Source organism: Dermacentor variabilis, unplaced genomic scaffold, assembly GCF_050947875.1.
Source record: "Dermacentor variabilis isolate Ectoservices unplaced genomic scaffold, ASM5094787v1 scaffold_13, whole genome shotgun sequence".
NCBI lineage: Eukaryota > Metazoa > Arthropoda > Arachnida > Ixodida > Ixodidae > Dermacentor > Dermacentor variabilis.
The window spans coordinates 4,892,125-4,919,526 of NW_027460291.1; the positions used below are offsets into that span (position 1 = coordinate 4,892,125).

A 27,402-nucleotide genomic window follows, 5' to 3' on the forward strand; every position below is an offset into this window, starting at 1 on the left:
TGAAAGCAGCATGGTGCGCCGTGTGCTGAGAGCTTCGTGAGCGCCGTGTTCTCGCCGCTTCGCGTCGTGGACACGCGGGCCCATATCTTGACAGCGATCTGCGAACGGGGCAGGTTGCGGAGTCAGCTGAAAGCTTTGTGAGCACTTTCTCCTCGCCGCTTCGCGTTAGGGACGCACCAGCCCATATCATGACAGCGATCTGCGAAAGCGGCAGGCTGCAGCTTTTGTTTTGAGAGCTTCGTCAGCGCTGTGTTCTCGGCACTTGGCGTTGGATACGCGCGAGCTCATATGTTGACAGCGACCTGCGAAAGCAGCAGACTTCGGCGTGTCCTGAGAGCTCCGTCAGACCGTGTTCTCGCCGCTTCGCACTGGATGCGCGCGGGCCCATATCTTGACTGCGATCTGCGAAAGCGATAGGCTGTGGCCTTTAATGAGAGCTTTGTGAGCACTGTGTTCTTCGCGTTGGAGACGTGCGGGCCTATATTATGACAGCGATCAGCGAACGGGGCGGGCTGCGACGTGTGCCGAGAGCTTCGTGAGCGCTGTGCTCCGCCGCTTCTCGTTGCACACGCGCACACCCAAATCATGACAGGGATCTGCGAAAGCGACAGGCTGCGCCGTTTCCTGAGAGTTTCGTGAGCACTGTGTTCTCGCCGCTTCGTTCGCTAGGAAGTGACAAGTAGCCCGAAGGCAGAGTCGCTGGCTGTGTCGGGCTCTATCTTGAAAGTGATCGTCCTACGGGACAGACGGACGGATGGATGGACTAATGGTTTTTCTCCTTGGATAAGCATACAAGTGCTTGTGCTTTTAAAATATTATCATAGCGACACCGTGCCGTGTTTCCTCTGCGTCATGTTCATTTCCTACATTTTGCACTTTCTGCACGGAGGCCCAGCCTGTCGATTTACGGGGCGCCGCACTGCCTCTCAACGCTCGTGCATTCACGCCTCGCCGTAACATGCGGCCTGCTATAATTATACCTGAAGCTCCCGTAATCCAACTTTCGGCATGCACATAACTTCATAGAATTGAAAATAATAAGAAACATGCATCAATAAATTAACGGATACACAATAACGTTAAAACTGCAGGCGAAATCAGATTTAATTGCTCCCTGTCGGATTATTACATAAGTTCTATGTGAAAGCTTTGGGAAGAAAGAGGCCCTATTTCTTTTTTTTCTTACGACACTACCTTTTCTGCAATTTTTGTAAGAGAAGGCAGCAACTTGGCCATTCCCTGACTTTCATATGTTCGAGTGGACAGGACAACTGCATCCGACTATGCCCGCCTGATTGAAACTCACGCGAACAATAAAAGCAGTTACTCTTGCGCTATCGCACAACCTTTAACATAATTTTAGCGAAATTTGATGGCGCATCGTAAAATTATCGCGCCAAGAGGCTGCGTGTCCTTGTTCTTTTTTATTTATGTAACCAACATTCTTAGTTCCCATACATCGTTTTCTGCTGTGCTTATCCGACAATGTGCTTATGTTTCACGTGTAGGCATTAAATCTATTAATGCTCCAAAATCACAATAAAGCTATAAAACTGTTAGTCACCGAGCCATAAACTGTTTTCCTTTGCTTGTCTGTTTTTTTTTCATTGTTTACTGACACAAGCCACGTTGAACCAACTAGGCCAGCGATCCACGCGTCTGCGGACAAAATTTTGAATGTAACGGCGAGAATAATTGAACACCTTTCCAAAATCGTTTATTCTCGATGGCATTCTTAAAATTCAAGGCCGAATATTTAGCGATTTGAATCAGATTACTTTCTTCTGACCGCTTACCTACATTTCTGTGAAAATCGGCCGATCTTCGCAGTACATCTTGAGAATGTAAAATAATCGTGCGTAAGGAATTGTTACAGAATAGTTATCCAGATGTGGAACCAAAATTTAAAATGAGGTTAGTCTACTACAAATCAGCTTCTTTTTATTTTGCCTTGTGTAAAAGACCATGCTTTCTAGCTTCATGTACAGACCTGTGGAAAGGGAGGCCATTTGGTTAAACACTGTGCAAGACAAACTGATGGTATATAGCGCTTGTGTTGTTTAGTCTTGCTTCATATCCTGTGTTTTGTGACATGCGTCGCGGCCGTCGTGACCATGACGCTTGTCATTGATTCAGCCACAAATGTACACTGAAGCGAGAAAAGAAGTTGGGATATAAGTGAGGGCGAGCACTCAGGGAACAACGCCTCTTTCACTGCACAGACAGCATTTCGACTCCTTGAAATCCACAAACTCCCCCATTACTGCAATGGAGGAAAAATTGCTGCCCAAGTGCGTTTCCCTACAACTCCCCAAGAGGTCTAGATTAGTGATATTTTTAGGCAGAGTAGCACTCAGGAGGAATTTATTGAACGTGCGATGCGAAGATTTCAGAACTACGGTGCCTCCAAATGCATCTACGGAAAGCTAGGATTATTCAGCATTATTTCAGATGCTTGGTTTGTCTGTGACGTACCGAGTTTATCTGCAACGTAAGAAACGTTTGGTAATGACAACTTTTGAGTTATAGTGGATGAATGCGAAAATATGCTGATTCAATTACGTTTTGAATAAACGGAGACATGAATCTCAAGAAATAAACAACTTTTTAAAGAGGTGGGACAATTATAAAGGCATAAAAATGTACCAAGTATGAAAATAAGCTGAAGCTCATTTCGACAACTAACACGTGTGTTATCAGGTGACCAGGTTTCACCACCTAACAAATGTTATCGAACAGCGCAGGACACGCCTGCATGCATCGGAACTTTCTCGGAAGTTATCGTTGGTTCTATCCACTGTCTGTTGTCACCAAACCTTGTGCAATCTGCTTTTATGTATGGAAGAAACCCGGGCACCGGCAATTACTCTGGAACCTTCGATGACGGATGTATAAAAGCCGACGCGCTGGACCCGCTGATCAGATTTTTGACGCTCGCCGACCGTGTTAGGCGCAACGCTGTATTTTGAGTGTAGCCTGTTTTTGAGGGCCCCACATTCGCCCAATAAAACACTAGTTTCGTCATTCCCTGTTTTGCTGCTTTCTTCACAGTCACTAGCACGTGACACAACCATGGGCGGTCATCATTCAGAACAGGAGGATATACGCAGTTATATAGAAAGGAGTGCGTATAATATGTCAAGACATGGGCTGCCGATTCTTTGATGTAGATAATACAACTATAACTAGCGTCAGCAGGCACCAAAGATCAAGTAATTGATGGGCAGGTGACGACAATGAAGAGAATGGAAAAGTAAGCGAGTGTCAACGTCTGTTGTCTGTCTACCTACATATGCTGGGGAAATGGCTAAGGAAGAAAGGAAATGAAAGGTGACAGGCCAGGAGAGATAAAAAAAAAGAGGAGAATGAAGGGGAAAAATGTGTGGCCGCATTTTATAACCATCCTCGACTCGTAGCTCTTCGTTCCTTCCATGGATGGATTGATGGATGTTATGAGCGTCCCTTTTGAAACGGAGTGGTGAGTTGCGCCACCAAGCGCTTGTTCGTATTTTGCGTAATGACCTACCTCTTTTTTTGACAAAACACACACACACACACAAAGAATTCTCAGCATCAAACTTTCTGAACCACTACAGGAAACTTTGTTTTTTTACGCCTCCTTTCGATGTGGTAGCCCTACTTTACTGCTAACGAACTTCCAACCGCCTCCTACTAACCTCCATTTCGGCCCTATCTACTTTCCCTCTGCTATGCCTGAACGCTGGGGCTTCAAGGAGGCCAGAAGAGCCTAAATCTAAAGCTGGGTAGATATCTTTACAATGTAATAAAACATGTTCGATAGGTTGCATAGCTTTGCCACCACAAGCACATGCTTCTTCCTTGGCGTACCTCACCTTTAACTACACCTTCGAGGCACCCTGATTTCGATTCGAAAATAAGGAGCTGCCCCTTGAGTTACCGAAAATTGTTCGTTTCTTGATTTTGCTTTTATCTTTTTGGTAATTACTCATGGTAGGTTTGTTTTTCACTGCCGCCATTCATGAGATTGTCTCAGCCCCTCTGGCGTTTCATTTGACATTCTTCGTTATCGTGTTGTTTACTATATCAGTCGCATACTAGCTGGTAAGCTCCTTAGTTCTTTTCCTCCACGGCGAGCCAATGTTTTTTCCTGTTTTTCCATTGAATAGAGCGCAGCGCCCCCCTTTAACTAAAACTAGGACGGTTCTGAAGAATTATCGTAGAGTGTTAGTGAGGCGCAGCCACCAACTCTGTCGAGGAGCAACGTCCCCATCCCTACCTTTAGTCGAAACAGAGTGCTGAGAAGAGGAACTTTCTAAAACATGTGGGTTAGATTCTGTCACACCGTCAAGTTCGCCCAGAAGCACTGAGAAAATCGACGCTGAAAAGAGTTAAGGGCTATGCAAGCACCAGAGCAAAAAAAAAAAAAAAGCGCGTGAAGAAGCAGTGAATGAGGCGAAAAAAGCCACAATAAACTTTTCAGATTAATTGCTTCCCGCGGTACATGCCTTGATCAAAGCAGCAAAAAGTCTACTTTTCTCTCTAATGTTTTTGCAGTAGTGTTGAGCAGGTGTTCGTACCTCAAGAGGGTCCCTCCGGAACTCTTTCCAGTTTCCGAAGATGACGCTGCTCGGTTCAGGCCCAGGTATCTCGTACCGTTTCAACAGGCACATCTGTTTGCGTCTGCGCTGGAGCCAAGCGGCGGCGACTACGACCACGACGGCCACCAGGAGCCCAACCATGCTCCACGCAAAATCCATCGAAGATGGGGGTTTATGAATGAACTGCATGAAGATTGTGCAGCAATTTATTTATTTATTTATTTATTTACAGTACCCTCAGGGCCCAAAAGGGCGTTACAGAGGGGGGTGGGTACAATAATAATAAAAAATACATGCTCAAACAATTATTAGTATTAAGGTGATAAATTCAAAAGATAATCAGTTATTGCAGTCTTGAAAGATGATGCCTCCTCGATGCAGGCGATGGAGGGGGGAAGGCGGTTCCACTCGGCACTGGTTTTTGGCAGAAATGAGTCAGAGAAAACATTTGTGCGACAGAAAGGAATGAACACTTTAAACCGATGATCAAGACGCGATGACATGTACGAAGGCTCTGAAATTAAGTCTTGTTTAAGCGAGCTGTTTTGGTAAAAGATTTTTTGAAAAAGGCAGAGACGGGAAATTTTTCTTCGAATGTGCAAGTTAATAAGGCCAAGGTTCGACTTCATTAAAGAAACGCTAGATGTGCGGGAATAATTAGAAAGGATGAATCGTGCTGACCTGTTCTGAACTGACTCAATGGTATCTGCTAGTGTTTTTTGTCCAGAGTCCCAGACAGATGACGCGTATTCTAGCTTCGGTCTAATTAGTGTTTTATAGAGCAGTAACTTCAAATGGGGTGGGGCTTTTGAGAAATTCCTGCGAATGTAGCCAAGAGATCTGTTTGCATTGTTCGTGATATGTTCGATGTGCGCATGCCATGAAAGATTACTGCTTAGCTGGATTCCAAGATATTTATAGGAAGTCACATGCTCAAGGTTGGTTTCATTGATAATATAGCCGAAAGGAGTTGGTGAGTTCGAGCGACGTGAGACTGACATAATTTTGCATTTAGTCGGATTTAAGAACATTAGCCATTGTGAGCACCACCTTGAAATGTTATCTAGATCTTTCTGAAGCATAAAGTTATCATGCTGATTAGTTATTTCACGGTATAGAACGCAATCGTCGGCAAAAAGTTTAATAGAACTATTAACTACGGCAGGTAAGTCGTTTATATAAATTAGGAATAATAACGGTCCCAAGACCGTTATTGAGGAACACCTGACTTCACGGCGCAGCGCGGGGATTTGGAATTGTTAGCTGTTACAAACTGGGTACGGTTGTTGAGAAAACATTCTATCCATTTCAGAATATTAGGGTCAATATTAAGAGTACTAAGTTTGAGAAGCAGTAAGTGATGACACACCTTGTCAAACGCTTTCGCAAAATCTAGAAAGATACAGTCAATGACTTGGCCTTTGTCTAAAGAGGAAGAAATGTTATGTATAAACGATATTAGTTGTGTTTCGCAGGAGTAGTTTTTGCGAAAGCCATGCTGAGATGAAGTGAAGAAAGAGTTGTCAATGAACCGAACCTCCCACACCCATTATAGAAGGCCGCCAATACAAACTACATGAAAACATGAAACAAGTTATACTTCAATTCACAGCTTTATTTGCCTTCCCCACAACCTTTTTTCTGCTTCTGTTATATGAACACCACGGCGCTATTGCCAAGCAACTACTGATGTTTCACCGTAAAAGTTGTAAACAGTGCAGCTGAAGATCACTAAAGTGAATCACAGCCGAAAGTAGACAACGCAGGTGCAATAATGTAACTGAAATTAAAACTTGCGCATACGATCGCGTATAAGACCACGTATAACCTCGCGTATATCCTACTGAACACACATTAGTCGTATAGCCATCTACAAGACGTATTGACAAGATCAGGACGACGTCGTGGAAACTGTATTCAACGTCGACAAGACGTATCAAAGATGTTGGGAGAAAAAAATTTGGGCTTCTTAAACACATCTTGTAAAAACTTCCTCAAATGTTTAAGACGTCTCGTAGTCGTGCTGAAGACCCGTCTAATGCACCGCCAAATTTGGGATAACAGACGTTCTGTAAGGTTTGCTGCAGAGGATTAAAACGGCTGCAAGACGTTTTTGAAAAAATCTTGTAAACATTTTAAAATATACAAAACATTCCGCAGGACGTTCTGTAATTGTCTTAAGAACGTTTTAACAGATTAGACAGATTTTTGAAGAGCAAGATGCGACACATTCTAATCCGTATTTACATAACGTAGCCCTTTAATTTGTTGAGAGTCAGGTCCATTTCATTAATTAAAACCTCTTTCTGAGCGAGTTGGCGCATCCTTAACATAAAAATTGTAACAGCGCAAACACATGCAACCACAAAGTAGCAAGGACGAGACACAAGCGCTGTGTCCATTACAGTCCCAAGTGACCTATGTACAAACAATGTCACAGCTCTTTAAAGATTAGCGGCAGAATGTGTAGTCGGCACTATAATATTCATTGCAATGGTCAGCACCTTAAGCTGAATCGAAAAACACCACTTGTTCATAGGGCGAGGAATTACCGAAAATGACAGCAAGATCTAGCAAACATGTCAATTTACAGAAGGAACACTTTTGTCGGAGGAAGCACTATCATGAAGGTCACATTTTAAATAGTCTCTAGACGATAAAATTCAGCCATATTGCAATCCAGATGATCTGTCTCCTTCCGATATGAACTGTTCCTCGAATTGTTGCTTAGCTTTAGTGATCTGGCTAGAAACGGCATGAACTGCACATATGCGATGGTCTGGGAAGACCCAATATCGTTTTACTTACATTGTCAACACTGATTGAGATTTGCAGATGGAATAATATCAGACTCTAGCAACACTATGACAGAATTTTTGCTTGCATGGATGTTTGGCACACACACAAATTTAGAAGCACAAAATGCCCTCCCATTACACATCAATTATAATTTACCGTCTCGTTACCTGCTAAATGGACAAATCAATGGGAACGTTCCTAATCCTCGCAATATTGAGAAAAGCTTGGCTGTACGGACAGCACTAATGCCTATGGCCCATTTCTTTCAACGCACCATAGCACTACTCAAATATTGACTAGGCCACAGAAGCGGTAACGCGTTTCAAAGCCACGTCTAACATAAAGCATGATTAATCAGACAAATGAAGCGCCAAAGTGGTCAAAGGTTTGAAACAATTTTTAAGAATTCAAATAAATATCACGGCACTGCATAAGCGAATTGTTTCTAATACACCTTCTAGAGATTTGCTTTGTGGCGGTCTGTTATGACACATTGATCACTACACGATTCAGGGCGCTGGCATGAACAGTTCGTTTTTTCTCGGCAACGACTGCACTAAATTTGACAATGTTTGATGCATTTAAAAAAAACCTAAAGACTAATGACTGTTGATTTCGAATTTTCTATATAGCTTGTCAACTTTTAATAAAGATTGGCAAAAATCGCTAATTTTCAGCGAACGAAACTATCAAATTTACAACTCTGTAGCTCAATAATGAAACTCATAGCACAATAATGTGAATTGCATCTAATAGTACATCTAAAGTGGACAAAATTGATACGTTGCACATGCATCTCACAAAATTTAGTAATATGGACAAATAGCTTTTGCTGAACCTTTGTACATAACGCAATGAATGCACGCATACATAAATTGACATACTGAGTTTGGCCGCTTAGAATGATCAATGGATGCAGTTTACGGAACCGAGATATCGGTTCTAGAAGCAGAGCTATTAATTTGTAAACTTCATGCTTCCATATTTTTCGAGCCTTCGAAATTATAGAATTTTTTAAACAAAACTCAGGCCCTAAATAAAAATTCAGCTTTTAACATTTACTAGAATTTACGTTTTTCTCTGAAATGCAACAAATTTCATTACAATCGGTACAGGGGTTATCTCAGAAACGCGTTTCTGTGTTTTACATAAATTTGAATTGGCCGCGTCGGAGTTGGGGCCCGAGCAAAAGCTTCCTCTTAAGTGGCCCCACAAATGTATATTTGTGTATTCTCTTCTTTCTTTGCTACTTCCTTACCATGGGATAAACAGCTCAATTTCGCACTAGAAATCGTCTCGCCTCTGCTTGGTCGCGATGGTCTCTCGGACGCCTACGGCCTGCCAACAACGCCACGCTACCCAGTGGTACCGCCGGTCGAGGTTCACATTACCGGCGTCGCAACAGCGTTTTGTTGCAGCTTGGTAAATGTCAATATGAGTGAAATGCAGGCATATGAAGAAAATGTGTTCTTTACTTCACTTTGCAAAACACTATCAGTTCTGCGGAAGACGGCAAGGTAAGCAAAATCATGACAGAGAAAAGTCGTCCTCCACCTGAATGTAGCATGACGCTTCAATAGAAACCCATACATGTTTCTCAGAAACCACCATTAAATTGCATACTGTATGTGCCCACTAAATGTGGCCAAGAAAAAAAATGAGCGAGAGCTTCCCGTGAACAGCACTCACTCTAAGTTGATAGGCTAGTGTTAATGCTAGTCGAGTTTTTTTTTCATTGTGAACAAGCACCTAATAGTTAATTTTAATGAACTAACATTTATTATCTTATTTATTCAATAAATTTCCAATGCAAAGGTTGTGGCATACGTCGAGAAATTATCGATCACATCGTATGTAGTGACAAAAAATAAAGAGAGAAGAAAAAGCTCGCGAATTAGAAAAAAAACAATACACGGGACAACAGGTCTCCGCACCAGTACTGTAAGTGGTCAAAGACAGAAACATCGTCGTCAATGCATGTTGTAATTTAAGAACGTGCAATCTTGGGCCGCGGTCTTCTAACGACGCTGAAGGCAGACCGCACAAGATCGTGCTACTTCACTTTTGTCACGGGCCGAAGATGCGTGCCAAAAGCTGCTAACGCGGCTCTAACGAGGCGAGAAAAAAGCGTGGCCGCTCGCTCCCAGTGCCCCAATTTGACGAGGTTTGCGGAAACATTGATTTAATCTTTGGTGCGCAGCGGTTCTTTTTCTTCTTTTTATTTATTTCACGCGCTTTCTTTCTCCTTAAAACATTCCTAACGAAATAAATTAAAATTAAGTTCTGGGGTTTTACGTGCCAAAACCACGATATGATTACGAGGCACGCCATAGTGGGAGACTCCGGGTTAATTTTGACCACCTGGTGTTCTTTAACGTGCACCCAGTGCAGCGTACACGGGTGTTCTCGCATGTCGCCCCCATCGAAAGGTGGCCGCTGGGATTTCATCCCGCATACTCAGGCTTAGCAGCGGAGCTCCAAAGCCACTACGCCAGCATGGCGGGTTCTTCACGAATCCTAGGTTGCTTTAAATGCTCTTATCCGCCATTTGTAAACGTCATGCACAACTCTTTCACTGACATCTTGTCGACTGGCTAAATTTATAAATTTAGCCAATAACGTATTCGTGCACAATAAACAAGCAATATTCACAGTGACCACCCATCAAGGTACAGAGAACGCGGTTTTCGTAGTGTGCTCTAGTAATTTGGAATTGTTGGTGACCTTGAGGTAAGATAGCAGAATACTGCAGGTGTGAAGTGAGGTATTGGTCATTGTACGCTTGCCAGTTTCTCACATCGCTTGCAGAGAAAAAGCTCCCAGATATTTTTGAAAATATTAAAGGGGTAAAAGTGTTCACTGGCTTTACTGTCTGCGTCGTCGTTCAATATTTTGAACAAGCCTGATTATTCGACTTATTTGCGGTTCCGCCAAAGGCTCCATGAAGCCAGTGTAACACAGCAACCGTTATTTGGTTCGTCGAACAATGGTTGAGGTCACAAAGTGCGTGCCCGCGCCCATCTCATGATGGCTCTCATTGCCGCCGCAGCCGCCGCGCCGCTCGCACGGCGATCGGTAGAACTCCCCATTGTTCTCGAGTTCACCGGACCGGTTGACCACGTGGGCCACCAGAGCGTGACGAGGGACGAGTTGCCTCGGCGAGCGTGGGCAGAGTAGTTTGGAAGATGGAGCAGGCTGGTCGTGCACTGAGAGACAGCTGAAGATGTGGTCGGCAGGCTGAAACCTCCACGCCAAAGTCTTCGCTGGTAGATCGAGAGACGGTGCAAGCCGTCAAGATCTTCAGCAGCGAGGTACCAGCAGCTCGACCCTCTTCAGGTCGGGATCTCCGTGAGCACGCCGCAGATAAGCCTCGGGTTCCAACCTGCTCTAGGAACTTTCTGCCGGACTCTTTTTTTTTTTTAAATCGCGTTCCATCTTTGAGTATTCATCGTGTGTTCAGTTTTGCATGCTCTGTTAGGATAGTGTTTGCCGCGTTCATTGTCGAGTGTATCTTTCATTTGCGCCACGTATTTTTTTTTTAATATATTGCGAGTGTTGTGAATTCCCACGTCGTGGGTTTTGTGTCACGCGTCGCGTCAGAGTTGGTCTTGTGTAGGACCCGCACACCTTCCGCGAAGCTTGGCACTATCTGCTTAGAGTTTGCTTGTTCTTGTTTTTATTTTATTAAATTGAGTGTGTGTATTTACGTCGGCTCCCGTCTCATGCCTCTGGTCCACGGTCGATCAGGCGTGGACCTTATCGCCGGTCAGCAGTCAAACCATCCGTGAATGCACCCGGGGTGGGTTTGTTGTCGGCTCATCCCCTCCGGTTTGGAAAGTGCGAATACATTACCACATATCTGTTGACAGTTTACTAAAATTTATGGACTTGATCTGCACAATATGCGTCATGAACATCGTTGCGGCGAACGCAATTTCGGAGTTTTGCGGTTTCGCCAAACGCCTAATTATGACCACAATTTGGCCGATAAGGTTGACTAAATATGAAACGTTACGTCTTTGACTTGCTTTCTGCTGCGGGAAGAACCTGATTTTGTGTGGTGTGGCCGGGCTGAAAATTGTGCTGCCTGAGTGCAACTTTGAATGATGATTGTGGTTGCCATCGCATATTTGTAACCAAGTTTCGTGGCAGAAAGCAGGCCCTCTGTCGGCATACCGTACTATCAACCCGATAACTGGACGCTTGGTGCACTTGGGAAATAGATTTAGAACGTCACACGCATGGTGTTCACCCATTAAATATAAACCTTATGCAAGCGATCTTGCGCGCGATAGCAACAAGCGTCACGATGGAGATTACTGTCGCGTTCGTTAGTCGCCTACATGTCGTACCCCATGTGAGCGACGACTTTGAAAACGTCTTCCTGGTGTTGCTGGTTTGAGGGATGCAAATACGCGCCGAAACTGGCCTGATGCGTGATTTATTAATTTAGGATGATGTAAGGGGTGCGTAAATTATTTCTCAAGGTCTTGCAGCAGGTTCTTATCCTTGCACGTATCAAAATTTAGTCGTTTGCTCTTTCCGTGCAAAATCATTAGTACTCGACTGATGTGCATCGGGTTCAGGCTTCGCCCTATTGGCTTGTCACTCAATAGCGCTTCCGGGCAACAAGCGACGAATTCTTGCTTTCCAGAACCGAGCGATCGATCGACAAGAACGTTCGATCTGTTGGCGCGACGGCCCGTTTCATCGCACAACACCACCGCTCTTCGCCGTGGAGCACAAAAGGGCTCTCATGAGGTTTGAGATAAAATTGACGCAGATATACCTATGTGGCGCTAAATGGAGTGCTAAAATTTATGACATAACTGATGAGCTACGCGCTGAGCACACTGCAGGACCTTTTTCATTCAGTGTGGCTTTCCTTCCCGACTGCTCCAAGAAATGAGCGCCATTTCAACTCATCTTTAGCTGGCCCGCATATACGCAAACGCGCAACACTTTTATATAACATTCGTAATGCAATGTATGCCATAAATGGTTTCCATATTGCAGTGGCTTAGTTACAATTATGCCACGACACCCACCCACACTCCAAAGACACCAACGCTGAAATGGATTGCTTAGGCTTAAACATGGACATGAACATCCTGCTAAATTTGGCTACTTCATACAAAATTAGTGTTTTGGCGCAGGTTGGTGCAGCTCAATGGTTTGGCGCAAGCTGGCGCAATAGGCGCAGCACTTCCATCCCTGCACAACCACAATCCTTTCTCTCGGCTCATTCTTCATATGACCTCATTTGCAGCCACCACCGCTCTTTCTAGGTTGCTGTGACGTACGGGCACCGTGCACGCCACGATCTGCACCTGAGAGGACATCTCGTGCAAATCGTCTACCCCCTTCGCCAAGCGCTGGACTAGCCTTGCCCCTGTTCTCTTTAGCACGTTGTTTAGACCACTTGCTACTACAAGGTTGCATCCGTGGGAATTTTCCGCAAGGCTTTCTTTTTCTTGCTCTATGGCAAAACCCAATTTCCGCCCTGTAAATTTCCCTGCCGTCACTCTTTTGTCGCCTTTCACCCGCTCCACAATTGCATCTGAGTACCTAGCCAGGTTTAGTTGCCGGCGATAATCACAATTTCACTCACTCCAACTGGCGAGGCATCTTCTTCCATCCTTTGCCATCCTCTTCTGTGTGACTCGCGTTTGACACAGGGCGATGACCCCTTGGTTCCTGCTTTTTCTTCGTGAATTCTTCATGGTAGATGAGGCTCGTTTCAGCTGCACCCAGCCCACTTTCCGCGTGCCACGTTCACACTCCCTGTTCGGTGACACCGGGAGACGGTGTTCCATCGCCCTACCACTTCTGTTCACGATGTCGGTCCTGTTCAATTTTTCCTCGGCTGCCCGAAGTCCTTCTTCAAGTACATTCTGTGCATCTCTCTCAATGGTGAGCTCACTTTTCGGCTCTTCGATCCGCTTCACAAGCCGATATTGGATATCCCACATTTTATTTAGTCTAACATAGCTACTACAGTGTTTGTCGATCGACTCCATACCGACTCCATTCTCATCCTTCCCCTGATCTACCTTGCCGCCCCCCCCCCCCGCACGCTGCCAGCTTTAACGTCTTTCTTGCAATATCTTGCACTTCGGTTTTTCTAATGCAAGCACCGGGCCTTTCAGAGCACGTACTTACAAACCACGTGCGATACACATGGAAGCCAAATGCTTAAATGTCACAAATTATTTACTAGCAATATCTTTAAAGCAATAAATGCCACACACACTGAAGGGACAACACACGTTCGCACATTTTCAAACACGTGGCCACGCTCAGACTGTCCTACAAAAGCAATATTCCCGATGCGACAACCACACGCTTAAACCATTACACTAAAACGGCGCATGAAATCATTGCCGCTTCCAACCTACTATTTAAAGGCTGAAAAGAGTTGATGTCCCACACGGTTTCACATGTTGAAGGACGTGGCATGGAAGGACGTCCTATATTGCAAAACCAAATATACCGGCAGCGCACACGCGGACATGAAAAAAAAATAACAGTGGAAAGTAAGCTCAAAGCATGCACAAATATATATATATATATATATATATATATATATATATATATATATATATATATATATATATATATATATATATATATACCAGAAAAAAAGCAGTTCTGGGTGCGGGTACATATTCACAGTGAAGTAGACGGGCGTATGAAGCGGTTTATTGGCGTTTCGGCCGGGGTCCGGCCTTCATCAGAATACATTGCATGGTGTCAGTACAGTTAATATACATGTGCCTATCAACCAAATGAAGATACGTTTACATGAAACACGAATAAAATGGGCGAACAAAACGCATCCGAATCGTTCAAAGGATAGCTGATACGTGTATAGACCGATGGCGATTGCAAACATATCTAAAATACTAAGCATAAAAACCCACCGAAATGGATTGTAAAAACCAACGGCCACGTGACAACAAAAGGTCAATATGTGCTCAATATGTGCTCAATATGTGCTAGGTTATCAAGCAAACACGGACACAGAAAAAAGGGAATAGCAGAAGGGACCAGTGACGGGCTACAAAGACAGGCAACTCAATTTTCCTACACATTTATGCATACCACACGCGACGGTATCAAACTTATATATAAGGAAGGATTCGCGGGCTTCTCTGTCATAATTAGAACGAAATCCAGATTCAAGCACCGTGACTCTCAGTTGATCAAATGAGTGGTCCGGAAGATGCACGTGTCTTGAGATGGGCAGGTTGGGCAACGTGTTAGCGTGGGATTTATGATTGTTAAAGCGGAATCTGAAAGACCCTTCTGTTTGTCCGATGTACCGTTTCTTGCAGAGCGTACATTGAATCACGTATATTACGTTTTTGTGTCGCAGTCGAAATCGCCTTTCATTTTTGAAGAAAAGTTTGAAGACGTACTAGTAACCTGTTGCGATGTGACGATGTAGGGGCATGCTTTACATCGCGGTTTTCGACAAGGATGGCATCCGATAGCATCAGGGCAGTCAATCTTAGATGATGATGCTAGTATATCTCGAATATTTCTGGCTTTACGGTACACTGCTTTAGGCGGATCAGAGAATATGTTTTTGAGGCGTTCACTTTGCATTAGAATATTGTGGTGTTTCTTTAATACATGCGAAACACTTGAGACTGACGCAGTGTGGGTTAGGACAAGATTTGTCTGGGGTGAGGGAGTCGGTTTGTTCTTAATGCAAAGAAGCGTCCTTCGGTCATGCACGTCTGCGCGTTTTATTGCATCGTCGAATAATTGTGGTGGGCGATTTTGTTTGGCTAAATCGTTTTTTATGGTACCGCAATTCTTTTGAGACTCTGATTGCTCAGAACAAATTCTTTTAAAACATAAGGCTTGGCTACAAGGAATGCTAGTCTTGCAATGTTTAACGTGACTGCTATCGAAGTGCAAATATTGACTTCTTATCTTCTAGCTGACCCATAAATAAATTGGCGTAGTTCGGCCCAATTCGCGTACCCATAGACGTCCCACTGACTTGCACATAGTGCTGTCCTTCAAATTCGAAGTTATTTAGTTCTAAAATAGGGGCTAGCGCAGTTGCCAATGTGTCGCTATTGGTGACTTTCTCGGGTGATACACATTCGTAGCAATGGACGACTACCATGATGCCATCAGAATGTGGAATGTTAGTATACAAAGATGCTACATCAAGTGTGACCAAAAGAGAACCTTGAGGAATAATGAGATCGATTACATCCGACAGGAAGTGGGTAGTGTCTCTTACGTAAGAGGCAAACGTAGCTGGGATATTACTAATCAGGGAACCTACGTAGCTGGACCAATTTTCTGTGACTGTACCTATACCAGAAATGATGGGACGACCTGGGTTGTTTATCTTATGTATTTTAGGTAAAAAGTAAAAACGACCAGCAACAGGACTTAGTCGAATTAGAGAATGAAGCGCATTGTCAGGCACCTTTTTCTTCTTGAAGAGATCTAGCACTGTGCTTTTGATCAGAGATTTATATTGCTCAGTGGGGTCATGATCAAGGCGTTTATAAAACGTCGCGTCCGCTAGCTGTCTGTGGGCCTCTGCGGCGTAATCGGACTTGTTCATTATGACAACGGCACCACCTTTGTCAGCAGGCTTAATGACGATGTCCTTGCGAGAGGACAGGGTATCTAGTGCTTTCATTTCGCTGGCGGACAAATTACGGCGGAAGGGTGCTTGTTTTTTATACAATTGCAGAACGTCTCGTTGTACTGCTTTCATATACATGTCCAAAAATCTATCTCGCTGTGTAGGAGGGACCCAGTGCTTGCCAGAGGGTAATGCTTGTTTCGAATCGCTTGAATTAGAGCGGTCATGGAAGTATTCGCGCAAGCGTAAGTTACGGGCGAAATTATCCAAATCTTTCAGTGGTTGAAATTCATTATGTCCACCTGTTGCTGGACAAAAATTAAGACCAGGACGTAGCACACTGCACTCCTCAGCTGTTAGTTGAATGTCCGAAATATTAACAATATTATTCTGCTCCTGATGGGCAGACCTGCTAACAGAGGATGACGAAGAATTGCCGGGGTGTCCACCCCGGCAATTTTTGCTAACCAGGTATTTAAAAATTTTTTTTGCTAACCAGGAAGTTAAAACCTTTTTAGTACAAACAATACCTTGACGATGTTTTTCTGATTTGGCGTCATGGGGAACAGGAACTGCTTTCTTTCATATCTGATTTTAACAATGCCCATCCATCCATATCACTTTCTCACACGCATTCTGCATCTACTATTAACTTCCTTGACGTCAGCGTTTCAGTGTTAAATGATAAACTACCTACTGCCCTATACAAAAAGCCGACAGATAGATGTCAATATTTGGGTTTCGATAGCAGTCACGTTAAACATTGCAAGACAAGCATTCCTTATAGCCAAGCCTTACGTTTTAAAAGAATTTCTTCTGAGCAACCAGAATTTCAAAAGAATTGCAGTACCCTAAAAAACGCTTTAGGCGAACAAAATTGCCCACCACAATTGATTGACGATGCAATAAAACGCGCAGACGTGCATGACCGAAGGACGCTTCTTTGCATTAAGAAGAAACCGACTCCCTCGCCCCAGACAAATCTTGTCCTAACCCACACTGCGTCAATCTCAAGTGTTTCGCATGTATTAAAGAAACCCCACAATATTCTAATGCAAAGTCCACGCCTCAAAAACATATTCTCTGTTCCGCCTAAAGCAGTAGACCGTAAAGCCAGAAATTTTCGACGTATACTAGCATCATCATCTAAGACTCACTGCCCTGATGCCATCGGATGCCATCCTTGTGGAAAACAGCGATGTAAAGCATGCCCCTACATCGTCACATCGTAACAGGTTACTAGTACGTCTTCAAACTTTTGTTTAAAAATGAAAGGCGATTTCGACTGCGACACAAAAAACGTAATATACGTGATTCAATGTACGCTCTGCAAAAAACGGTACATCGGACAAACAGAAGGGTCTTTCAGATTCCGCTTTAACAATCATAAATCCCACGCTAACACGTTGCCCAATCTGCCCATCTCAAGACACGTGCATCTTCCTGACCACTCATTTGATCAACTGAGAATCACGTTGCTTGAATCTGGATTTCGTTCAAATTATGATAGAGAAGACCGGGAATCCTTCCTTATAGATAAGTTTGATACCGTCGCGTGTGGTATGAATGAATGTGTACGAAAATTGAGTTGCCTGTCTTTGTAGCCCGTCACTTGTCCCTTCTGCTATTCCCCTTTTTCTGTGTCCGTGTTTGCTTGATAACATAGCACATATTGAGCACATATCGATCTTTTGTTGTCACGTGGCCATTGGTTTTTACAACTCATTTCGGTGCGTTTTTATGCTGTGTATTTTAAATAATATGTTTGCAATCGCCATTGGTTTATACACGTGTCAGCTATCCTTTGAACGATTAGGATGCATTTTGTTCGCCCATTTTATTCGTTTTTCATGTAAACGTATCTTCATTTGGTTGATAGGCATATGTATATTAACTGTACTGACACCATGGAATGTATTCTGATGAAGGCGGGACCCCGGCCGAAACTTCAATACACCGCTTCATACGCGCGTCTACTTCACTGTATATATATAGATATATAAACGCGAAGAAAGGGGTTAACCGAGGGGCCCGATTTTTATTAGTCATATCATAAGAAGCCAACAAACACTGACACCAAGGGCAACATAGGGGAAAGTACTTGTGCTTAATAAATGAAATGAAGAAACGATAAATTCATCGAAATTAAAGTGGAGGAAAGAACAACTTGCCGCAGGTGGGAACCGAACCCACAACCGCCGCATTTCTCGTGCGATGCTCTACCAATTGAGCTACCGCGGCGCTGTTTCCCCATCGACTTTCTTGGGTATTTATGTGTCCTAGTAGAACCCTGGGAGTGCTAGACAGCGCCACCATTCACAGACCTTGGCGGCGGACGTGGAACGTCCTTCTTGCCCCAGGCGTCATGAGAACCAGCTTTCCGAATCATATATATATATATATATATATATATATATATATATATATATATATATATATATATATATATATATATATATATATATATGTATATATATATATATACAAGCAGCCTATTTTCTGCCCATTGCACGACGAGCCCCTCTGCCTGCGATCGCGAATTACCCCTTTCCTGCGCCAACCCATTCCAACTAGGACCCGCGAATTTCCTAATTTCATCGCACTACCCAGTCTCCTGCCTTCCTTCCCTTCTCTTGGTACTCATTCTGTAGCCCTAATGGTTCAACGGTTATCTAACCTGTGTATTACATGACCTGCCCAGGACCATTTCTTTATCTTAATGTTAATTATACCATCGGCTGCATCCATTTACTCTCGTATCCAAACCACTCTCTTTCTGTCTCTCAAGGTTATACCTAGCATTTGAGTGGTCCTTGTTCTCAAGCTTCTTTGTCGGTCTCCAAGACTCTGCCCAATATGGCAGCACCGGTAAAATGCACTGATTATACAGCTTCCTTTTCAATGATTATGGTAAGGTTTCCGTAAGCAGCTGACAATGTCTGCCATTTACCCATTTTTATTACCCCCATTGTTATTACCTACCCATTTTTGTTATATATATACATTTCTTGCACTTGAGGAAACTTTGTGTGACCTCGAAGGATTGAGTGCTGAAATGACAACGTTAGATGAACATATACAAGACCTCATAATAGGAGACAGTTCACTTTCACAGCCTGACTCCTCTCGGTGGTATAATCTTCCTTCGTGTAATTGTCGCACACTTGGCTATCCCCAATAGTGCTTCGCCTTTCCGGCGAAACTGCAGCCTCTCTTGTGAGTTTGACCATGAGCGCTGCTGCGCATGACTGCTGTTGATTCTGATTTCGAGGGCATTCGGCTTGGCCTGATTTCGGTTACTGAGTGAGTTATACAGTGTTCCCTAATTATGATGCACCATGACTTAAAAAGGAGCAGTTGCGTTACTCCAACAAAGCTTAGCGCTTATTCTTTCTGGTACAGTGGAGTAGCCGTCAGTAATCCTTCCATTATTGGCATTTAATTTAGGAATTTGCATTTAGTTGTCTAACTCGAGTAGTACTTAATTTTCAAGATGGTAATGTGGCATTTGTAGGCGCCCCAAAATGACATCTAAATGCGATGTTTTCAGCGACTTACTAATTGCTTACAATTTTTTCCCAGTGACAGAGAAACTTCACGAATTATGAAAAATACCAGCTGACTGCGCTCCCACCTGTACCATAAAGCAGCGTTCTCAAATAACTTGATTGAAAACAACTGCATTGCCTGTCGCAAACACGTACAGACAGCACATGATAATGATAACGATACGGAAGGAGCACCAACAGCAGGTTGCGCGACTCTGCTGCTGTTCCTTCCTCTTTGCGACACTTATAATCCGTATCTCAAGGCCAACTGATCCCACTGATAACAAGAACCCCCTGATAACGCGGTCGAAGCGCCACTCTGACCACGCACGAAACGCCGAAAAACAATGTAACATGCATAGCATGTTTCAAAATCGCGGCTTTGCTAGCGCCGAAGCGGGCGGGGACAGAGTGCGCGCGCAGCTGTATTTCGCACCAGAAATTTGCTTAGGACCAATGCCAAATTAAAGTGACGGTTTTATTTTTCATGACAGTGTATACGCGCTGCAACAACAGGGTCGTGGGACAAAAAACGAAATAAAGAGACCGGGAAGCGAACCATACGTAGACAACAGGCAGAACCGATGCATTCAAGAAAGCAAATATAGCACTTGTAAGTGAGCCGAATTGGCATTCAGGACGCCTGCACAAAACGCAAACTTAGAAATAAATCAGATTTCAGTGTCCCCTTATAATCTATGAATTCTTAACCGCGTTTGAAGACAAGCGGCAGCCTAGAGGACATGTTAGAATAGGTGTCTCCTCCTGCATCTACGCAGTACTGAGTTCGCTTTATCACATCTTCAGTGGCTTTCTATATGACCGACGATGGAATTGGATGGCAGACATCCGTTATCCTTGCCTTAACCTAATCCGGCGTCCGTCTCGATCATGTAAGCACGATCTTTCACATAACCTCAAAGAAAGAAATCGAGTGGAGAGAAGTCAGGCGACCTGTCCAGCCAAATTAGCATGAAAAGTCGCATCGAGCCAGTTTCGCGCTTGGCGGCTGCTGTGTGCTGGTGCCCCATTTTGCTGATACAGCGGAAGTGGAAGACGTAATAGCGGGACTTCCCTGAGAAACTCATCCACCACTGCTTCGATTATTTCGTTCATCCAATGCTGTCCTGTTTCAGTGTGTGATCGAAAAACACGGGGCCGATCATAGCACCGGTGTAAATTTAGAGAAACACATAGCGACTGGGACGAAACAAAACGCAATTTGAAACATTTGCACTGACGTTGTCAATTCACTTTCGTGGTGATAGTTTTTGTGAAAAGAGAAAAAAGAACCATCCGTGCACTTTATCTACGCTAAGACTACAGCTATCACAGCTTGGTTCCAATACCAAACACGACGTGTTAGTTCGGCCGAGGCGCGGCAGATAAGGCACTAGCTCGATCCTGATGTTTTACAGCGAGGCTGTATATGGCCAGTCAATTGGAGAGAGAAGCGACATTGAGGCACATATCATGCATGTGCACTTCACACGCCGTTGATAAAAGACTATGCCGAAGGGGTCACAAAAACCTGCAGGTATTTTGCAGGGTCAAAAAAGCAGGCAAAGCATTTTGAAATGAGGTGAACATGCAGCAACACATTCATAGCCTAGGCACAAGCTATCCATACATTTAGAAAATATTGTTAACCCGCTACCTCCTTCTCTTTAAAAATGAAATAGGATTTTCCTATGTATAGATTTAAATATATTGTGTATGTTCATAGTGTTTAGAGTGGAAGCTTAAAACAATGTTGAAGTGAGAAAATACGAAGGAAGCCACCGCCACTGGAAGTTATAATGCGCTTGTTCTCCTATTGTCAGGATTTGCAGAAATAAAGGGAAGCATGAATTAAGAGGAAACTATAGCTCGGGCCCAACTCCGACGCGGCCTATTCAAATGCATGTAAAACAGAAGAACATTTTTCTGAGATAACCCCTGGACCGATTTTAATGCCATTCATTGCATTTTAGAGAGAAAGGTATATTCTAGTGACTGCTATAGCGGAATTGCGATTTAGGTCCTGAATTTTCTTAAGAAGAAAATTTTCAAAAATTTGAAAGTTTGAAAATATAGAAGCACGAATTTTGAGATCCATGGCTCTGTATAAAAAATAGATATCTTGGTTCTGTCAACGGAATCCATTACATCATTGAAAGCGGACAAATTCAGTACGTCATTTTATATCTTACATGAATTTGTTACGTTGTTTACAAGGGTTCTGTAAAAGCTGTATTTCCATATTATTGATTTTTTTTAGATTCATGTGTAACATATCAATCTTGTCCACTTTAGATGTACTATTAGATGCAATTCACGGAATTGTATTATCAATTTTCGTTGCTGAGTTACAAGAGCTTAAACTTGATGGTTTCGTTTTTATTGCAAAAGCAATACTGCTCGCACTTTCGGCCCATCGGTGGTCGTGGCGCCTCCTTACACAGCTGCGCGTCACGTGATTGTGTGACGTCACGCCAGACCGACAGACGGGGCCCCAGCTAGCGGCATCGATGGTGGAGGCGAAGCCTTGCGCGCCGCTGCTGCGGCCTTACCGAGAGCGGGCGATCGCTGGTGTGACGTCACGCCAGACCGAGAGATGGGGCCCCAACTCGCGGCATCGATAGTGGAGGCGAAGCCTTGCGCGCCGCTGCTGCGGCGCTACCGAGAGAGGGCGCTCGCTGTCCACACCATCAGCCGAACCAAGGCCCAGCCAAGGGTATTGCTTTCGCAATCTTCCAGGCTTAAACAAGCTAAGCCTTCAGCCAATTTTTCTTTAATTTTTGATTTTTCCCAGTTTTTAATAAAAAATTTACTACCTGAATCAAAAATCCGAACCCAACAGTCACTACATATTTAATTTTTATTGTAAATGCAACACACCTTGTAAAATTTGGTGCAATGGTAGCCGAGAAAAACGAATTCTCCTTTTACATGTATTTAGACTGGAGCACTCGAGTTAAAGCTTCCTCTTAAAATCCGTGTACACATGCGCCAACAATGATGCAGTAACCATTAACCACAATAAAATTTTTAGTGATAAGGTCGAGGCAAGTCAAAAGAAACCTCATATGATGTGGTTGACAAAACTCTCGCGATGACGCGTTAGGTGCAGGGCAAGGGGGTAGGCTTCCGCATTGCTGGGGGGGGGGCTCACCCCCCCTCCGGATAAGTCTGGAGGGGGCACGAGCCCTGGAGCTCCACCCCCCCCTCCTTGTAGACGGTGCCAACGATTTCAGCTACTACTGTACCGTTTCAAATAATTCTTGTGGTAGAACACTCCCACGAATACACTTTACAAGTTTGTAGTATAACTAACAAATCCCACAGGGCCCTACCAAGGGGTCCTTTTTTGAATCGTCGACGGGCCCGTTAAGCGATTGTATCAGTTCAGTCGTTTCACTGTAAACCTCACATTGACAAGCTTTCCAAAATTCTGAGCAATAGTTGTTATATTCTGCTGAAGTGTCGAAATCGTTCTGATACAGACACCCCTAGAAAAGTTTATTTCAGCTTGTTCAAGAGTCATCTGTCGTATTTTCACATCTTAGTGCCACGCAAACATTGAGCCCGTTATAAAACTTCAAAAGACCGCTGTCTGCTTTACGATTTCCTCGACTTAAAATAATAACGCAACACCGCTCTGTCAAGCAAACGTTTTACCGTTTCCATCACTACTAAATTTTAAAACTTTTGTAATGGTTAATAATAGCATCGTTACCAACTACCCACTCTCTGTAACCAACTTTACCAACTTACCGATTTGGGACACGGTACATACAGTGTCCTGAAAAGCAAAGCCAGTTCCACGCAGTGAAATCTGTCCTAAAAAAGCGAAGCTGGTCATCGTTTTCTCAAGTTTGAACTCGTGTTTAGCACGATTTTCAAGAAAGTTTTTTTGTCTGGTTGTCGTCGCTTTGTTAGATTCCAGCTTCGGTTCCGGGTTGCGCCCACTCTTTAGTTGTAATAGCTTGTGATCAAACCACAGTGTATCAGACAATTTGCAGCTGTGGCCACGCTCAGGGTCGAGGGATTCTCTGTTGAACCGTCCATCGGCACCCTCCGTGGGAGGAATCTCTCTGCGCCGACGCCTCTCCTTGGCCTCCTACTCTCGAAGTCGGGGGTTAGCTTGCCTTTGCTGGCGCTTGGCTTGGGTTGCCTTCTCTTGAAAGGGGGGTTCGCTTGCCTCCCCTGGCACTTGGCTTGCGATTCGCGCTCTCAATCCTTGGCGGTAGCGGCTTCGCTCAACTGGCGCGTTTGCTTGCGCTTCTCGTCTCGCAGCTTGGGATTTGCGCGACGTCTGCGCTGCCGCTAACGCGCGAGCTGCCACGGTCGCTCGCGCCGAACGGCATCCATGATCCGAAAGAGGCGCGCCAGTGAAACACCTGCTCCTATGCCCATCTCCTCCTCCCTCCTATGGCCCATCACCCATAGTGGGTTTTTGCCATTAACTTGCCCCTCTGCGTGACACCGGACGCCGGAAGTCGAAGGCTTCACTTAGAACAGCTCCATTGTACAAAGGGATTTACTGGTTTCGAAGGCCCGTGATGTGTATGGTAAATAGAGAACTTCAAGTGTTGGGAGTAATCAAGCAGAACGTTCTGCCCACAGAAGTTAAACATGTAGATAGTTTGCACAGATAATTAAAACTTTTTTCGTGATCTTTCCAATGTTTACTATTACGTTAAGCATATCGTTTTTCGTTTTTCTGGTGCATTTCCCTTTACATGTAAATGTTAAATGATTCCGTTGGCATTTTTAAGGTAGTTTTTATTGTATGCTCTACTTTGTGCAATGTAAAGTGCTTATTGTTGCTTAGTTTGAGCAGATGTGTCGATGCTATCTTAATTGCTTTGTTTTCTCGACAAATATTTCTTATGGATCCAGCTAGCCCCGTACTAAGGATCCGAAAGCATTAGTTCACATATTTCACTCTGTGCTGTACGCTAAAAACTTCAATTCAAGGAAAAATCTTTCTCATAGAGCGGCCTGTAAGTTGGGGGCCTGGGGTAGCTGTCCGCTGAGCCCATAGGTTAATCTGGCCCCAGTTGTAACTAGCATCAAAACTGCAAGTTTTGGCGTGCCATACAGCAGAAACACTAAAACTCATTGCATGCAGAAAACAACCTTACATCATAGGATGCAAGTGAAGCGTTTTCAAGAGCGTAAACTTCGTCTGGTGTTTGCTGTAATCAGAGCGGTTTAGGTACCTTGGTCTAAAACTCGATTTGACTCCTGCAGTTGCATGATATATGTGTTTATCGTGGATGCGAAGTGGGTGTGGTGACAGAAAGCCATTGCGCAAGTGCAAGGAAAGGTAGTATGACGCCGAGAAAAAGCACTATAGGTGTATAGAATAAACAACAGATATGTAATGGAATGACATGATGCTGGCCGTAACTTCATGCAACGGTTCATTACAAATGAGGTACACATATTGGGCACAAAAATATGATGCTGAAAGCAAGTATGCCAAGTGTAAGCTCGATTACAAAAGTGATAGTTACTTTTCAGATAAAGTGGTATGGTGACATACTTGGAATCAATGCTTGTTATTTCTTCACTCCCACAATGATCAGTTGTAGAATACGTTTGTCCAGACACAATGACTCACTTCGAATCACAGATGTCGCATCCCATCTGCCCTATGCAATACTTTGTCATATGAAATAGGAATCTCACTGACATAATCTGTTATGGATTGTGGAAAAGTGTTATGCTGTTTCTTGCAGTCTTGCCTTTCATGTGTACATGCATAATGTGTAAAACAGAACCTTGATGTTCTTAATATTATGTAAATATGACAACAAAACTATTCTTTTTTCCTGATCAACTTCTTTAACGATGAATACGCGACCGGCACTTGCATGTGAACACGTGTGTGCAGCCTCCCAAAGGCAAGCACCTTGATGTGCTATTTGTTTATTTCAATCATATTTCAATCATATTAGCAGCAATACTTTCCAATAGGCTTTTTTGCGTGAAAGCTAACCACACATCTCTTGATCAGCTTAGATTGTGTCAACTTTAAAACGCATATGCTATTTATTACCTAGTAGATGTAAGACCAACACAAGTAGTCGGTATGAGAAGCAAATGTAATGTCTAAAAACAAGGTGCTGTTATAAAATTTGGGCATTTCATCACTCATGACGAGGTTCCGCAGAGGGTCTTAACAGTTAGCCTAGCATAGATGTTTTGTGCCCTTTGTGGGTTTCATTTTTCTGAAAGGTCCCACATAAATGTAAGGCTAGTCATGAAAAGCTTTAGTGCCACACTGTGAGTGTTGCTCGTGAAAAGCTCATGCCTACATTGTGGACATGGTTTGGTGCTTCCTCAAGAATGAAGACGTATTGTGTGATTGAATATTATTGGTGAAATAGATATGTAAGAGAGGCACATTCCACACATCAGATGACTTCATTACGACGTGTATAATGTCTCAATCAAGACTGCTTTGTAAAATACGGTTCTCCTGTTTTTATGCGGCAACAGCAGCTTTTTTCTTCCCTTTTGAGGCAGGCTGTCAGAATAAACATTTTAATTTTGTGCACGACATGCGTTCACCTGCAAATTTTGTGTTCCATAGCATGTCCTGCAGCATAGACTCGGTGTTGCGCCTTGTACAATCGGCAACAAAAGTTTCAATTCACGAAATATGCTGTAAGTTATGCGCCAATCAGATGGATGCACAATGTGAAATGTTGACACATCACTATCGCACAGACATATACATTGTTTGATACCTGCTCTTGAAAGAATCCCAAGAGTTGTATTCACTGAAAAGTACAATACACATTTAAATTCACTTCAATATTTCATGCTACTTGTGCTGCAGTGGCACATAACCGCTTAGGAGCGTTGGCCAAGGATGGGGCAGCCAGAACATATGAAATTTGAACTCAAAGAAGCCATTGAATATCATGTCCTATTCCATTAAGAGGTATGTGGGCTTCTGAAGTACGTATTACCCCGACCCCGTTCTGCTTTTAGGTTTAGATTGGACGTACTATAATGCAGAGCACAGGGGTGCTGACTGCCATTACTTTGCCGGTTAGTACTTATTCATGCATAAATTGTGTGCAAACAGACGCTACACAAATAACTCAGAAGAAACAGACATAATCATTGACTATTGGTAATACTGACTATTGGTAATATGCTCAACTCGAAAATAGCTACTCTTATATGTAACCAAAGAGTGCCTGATCCATCTGGTTTCGTAAATAAATACATTCGGAGAGAACACCACCATGGTTTGCGACATACGTTTAATAAAAAGGAACATCTGCGCACAAACTACGACACCCAGAAGCTCGATTACTTAATACTAGATTTCTTGCACAAACATCTCAATTGATGGTCAATTATCGAAAGAAGCACTTCTGTCCACGCCCTGAAAAAAACTGCATACATACCTATTATCATTTCAGTAGGGACAGACTGGGTAGACATATAATCACCTTTGTTGTATGGAACTGTTGTGATGTTTGCAATAATAATAATAATAATAATAATAATAATAATAATAATAATAATAATAATAATAATAATAATAATAATAATAATAATCAGCCTGGTTACGCCCACTGCAGGGCAAAGGCCTCTCCCATATTTCTCCAACAACCCTGGTCATGTACTAATTGTGGCCATGTCGTCCCTGCAAACTTCTTAATCTCATCCGCCCACCTAACTTTCTGCCGCCCCCTGCTACGCTTCCATTCCCTTGGAATCCAGTCCGTAACCCTTAATGACCGTAGGTTATCTTCCCTCCTCCTGATTACATGTCCTGCACATGCCAATTTATTTTTCTTGATTTCAACTAAGGTGTCATTAACTGGCGTTTGTTCCCTCACCC

The 27,402-nt window shown here is 43.5% G+C and overlaps 1 protein-coding gene across 2 annotated transcripts in view; it reads right to left on the minus strand.

Moving 5' to 3' along the window:
- LOC142566670 (cytochrome P450 3A43-like) overlaps positions 1–27,402 on the minus strand; it is a 169,162-nt gene that overhangs the window by 104,033 nt on the left and 37,727 nt on the right. Inside the window, exon 2 of one of the 2 annotated variants that reach the window (XM_075677502.1) lies at positions 4,560–4,763. The exons of the other annotated variant lie outside the window; for it this stretch is intronic. Coding sequence (XP_075533617.1) covers positions 4,560–4,739 — 180 coding nt within the window. The 5' untranslated portion in view covers positions 4,740–4,763. The remainder of the gene's footprint in view (positions 1–4,559; positions 4,764–27,402) is intronic. 2 annotated transcript variants of the gene reach the window in all.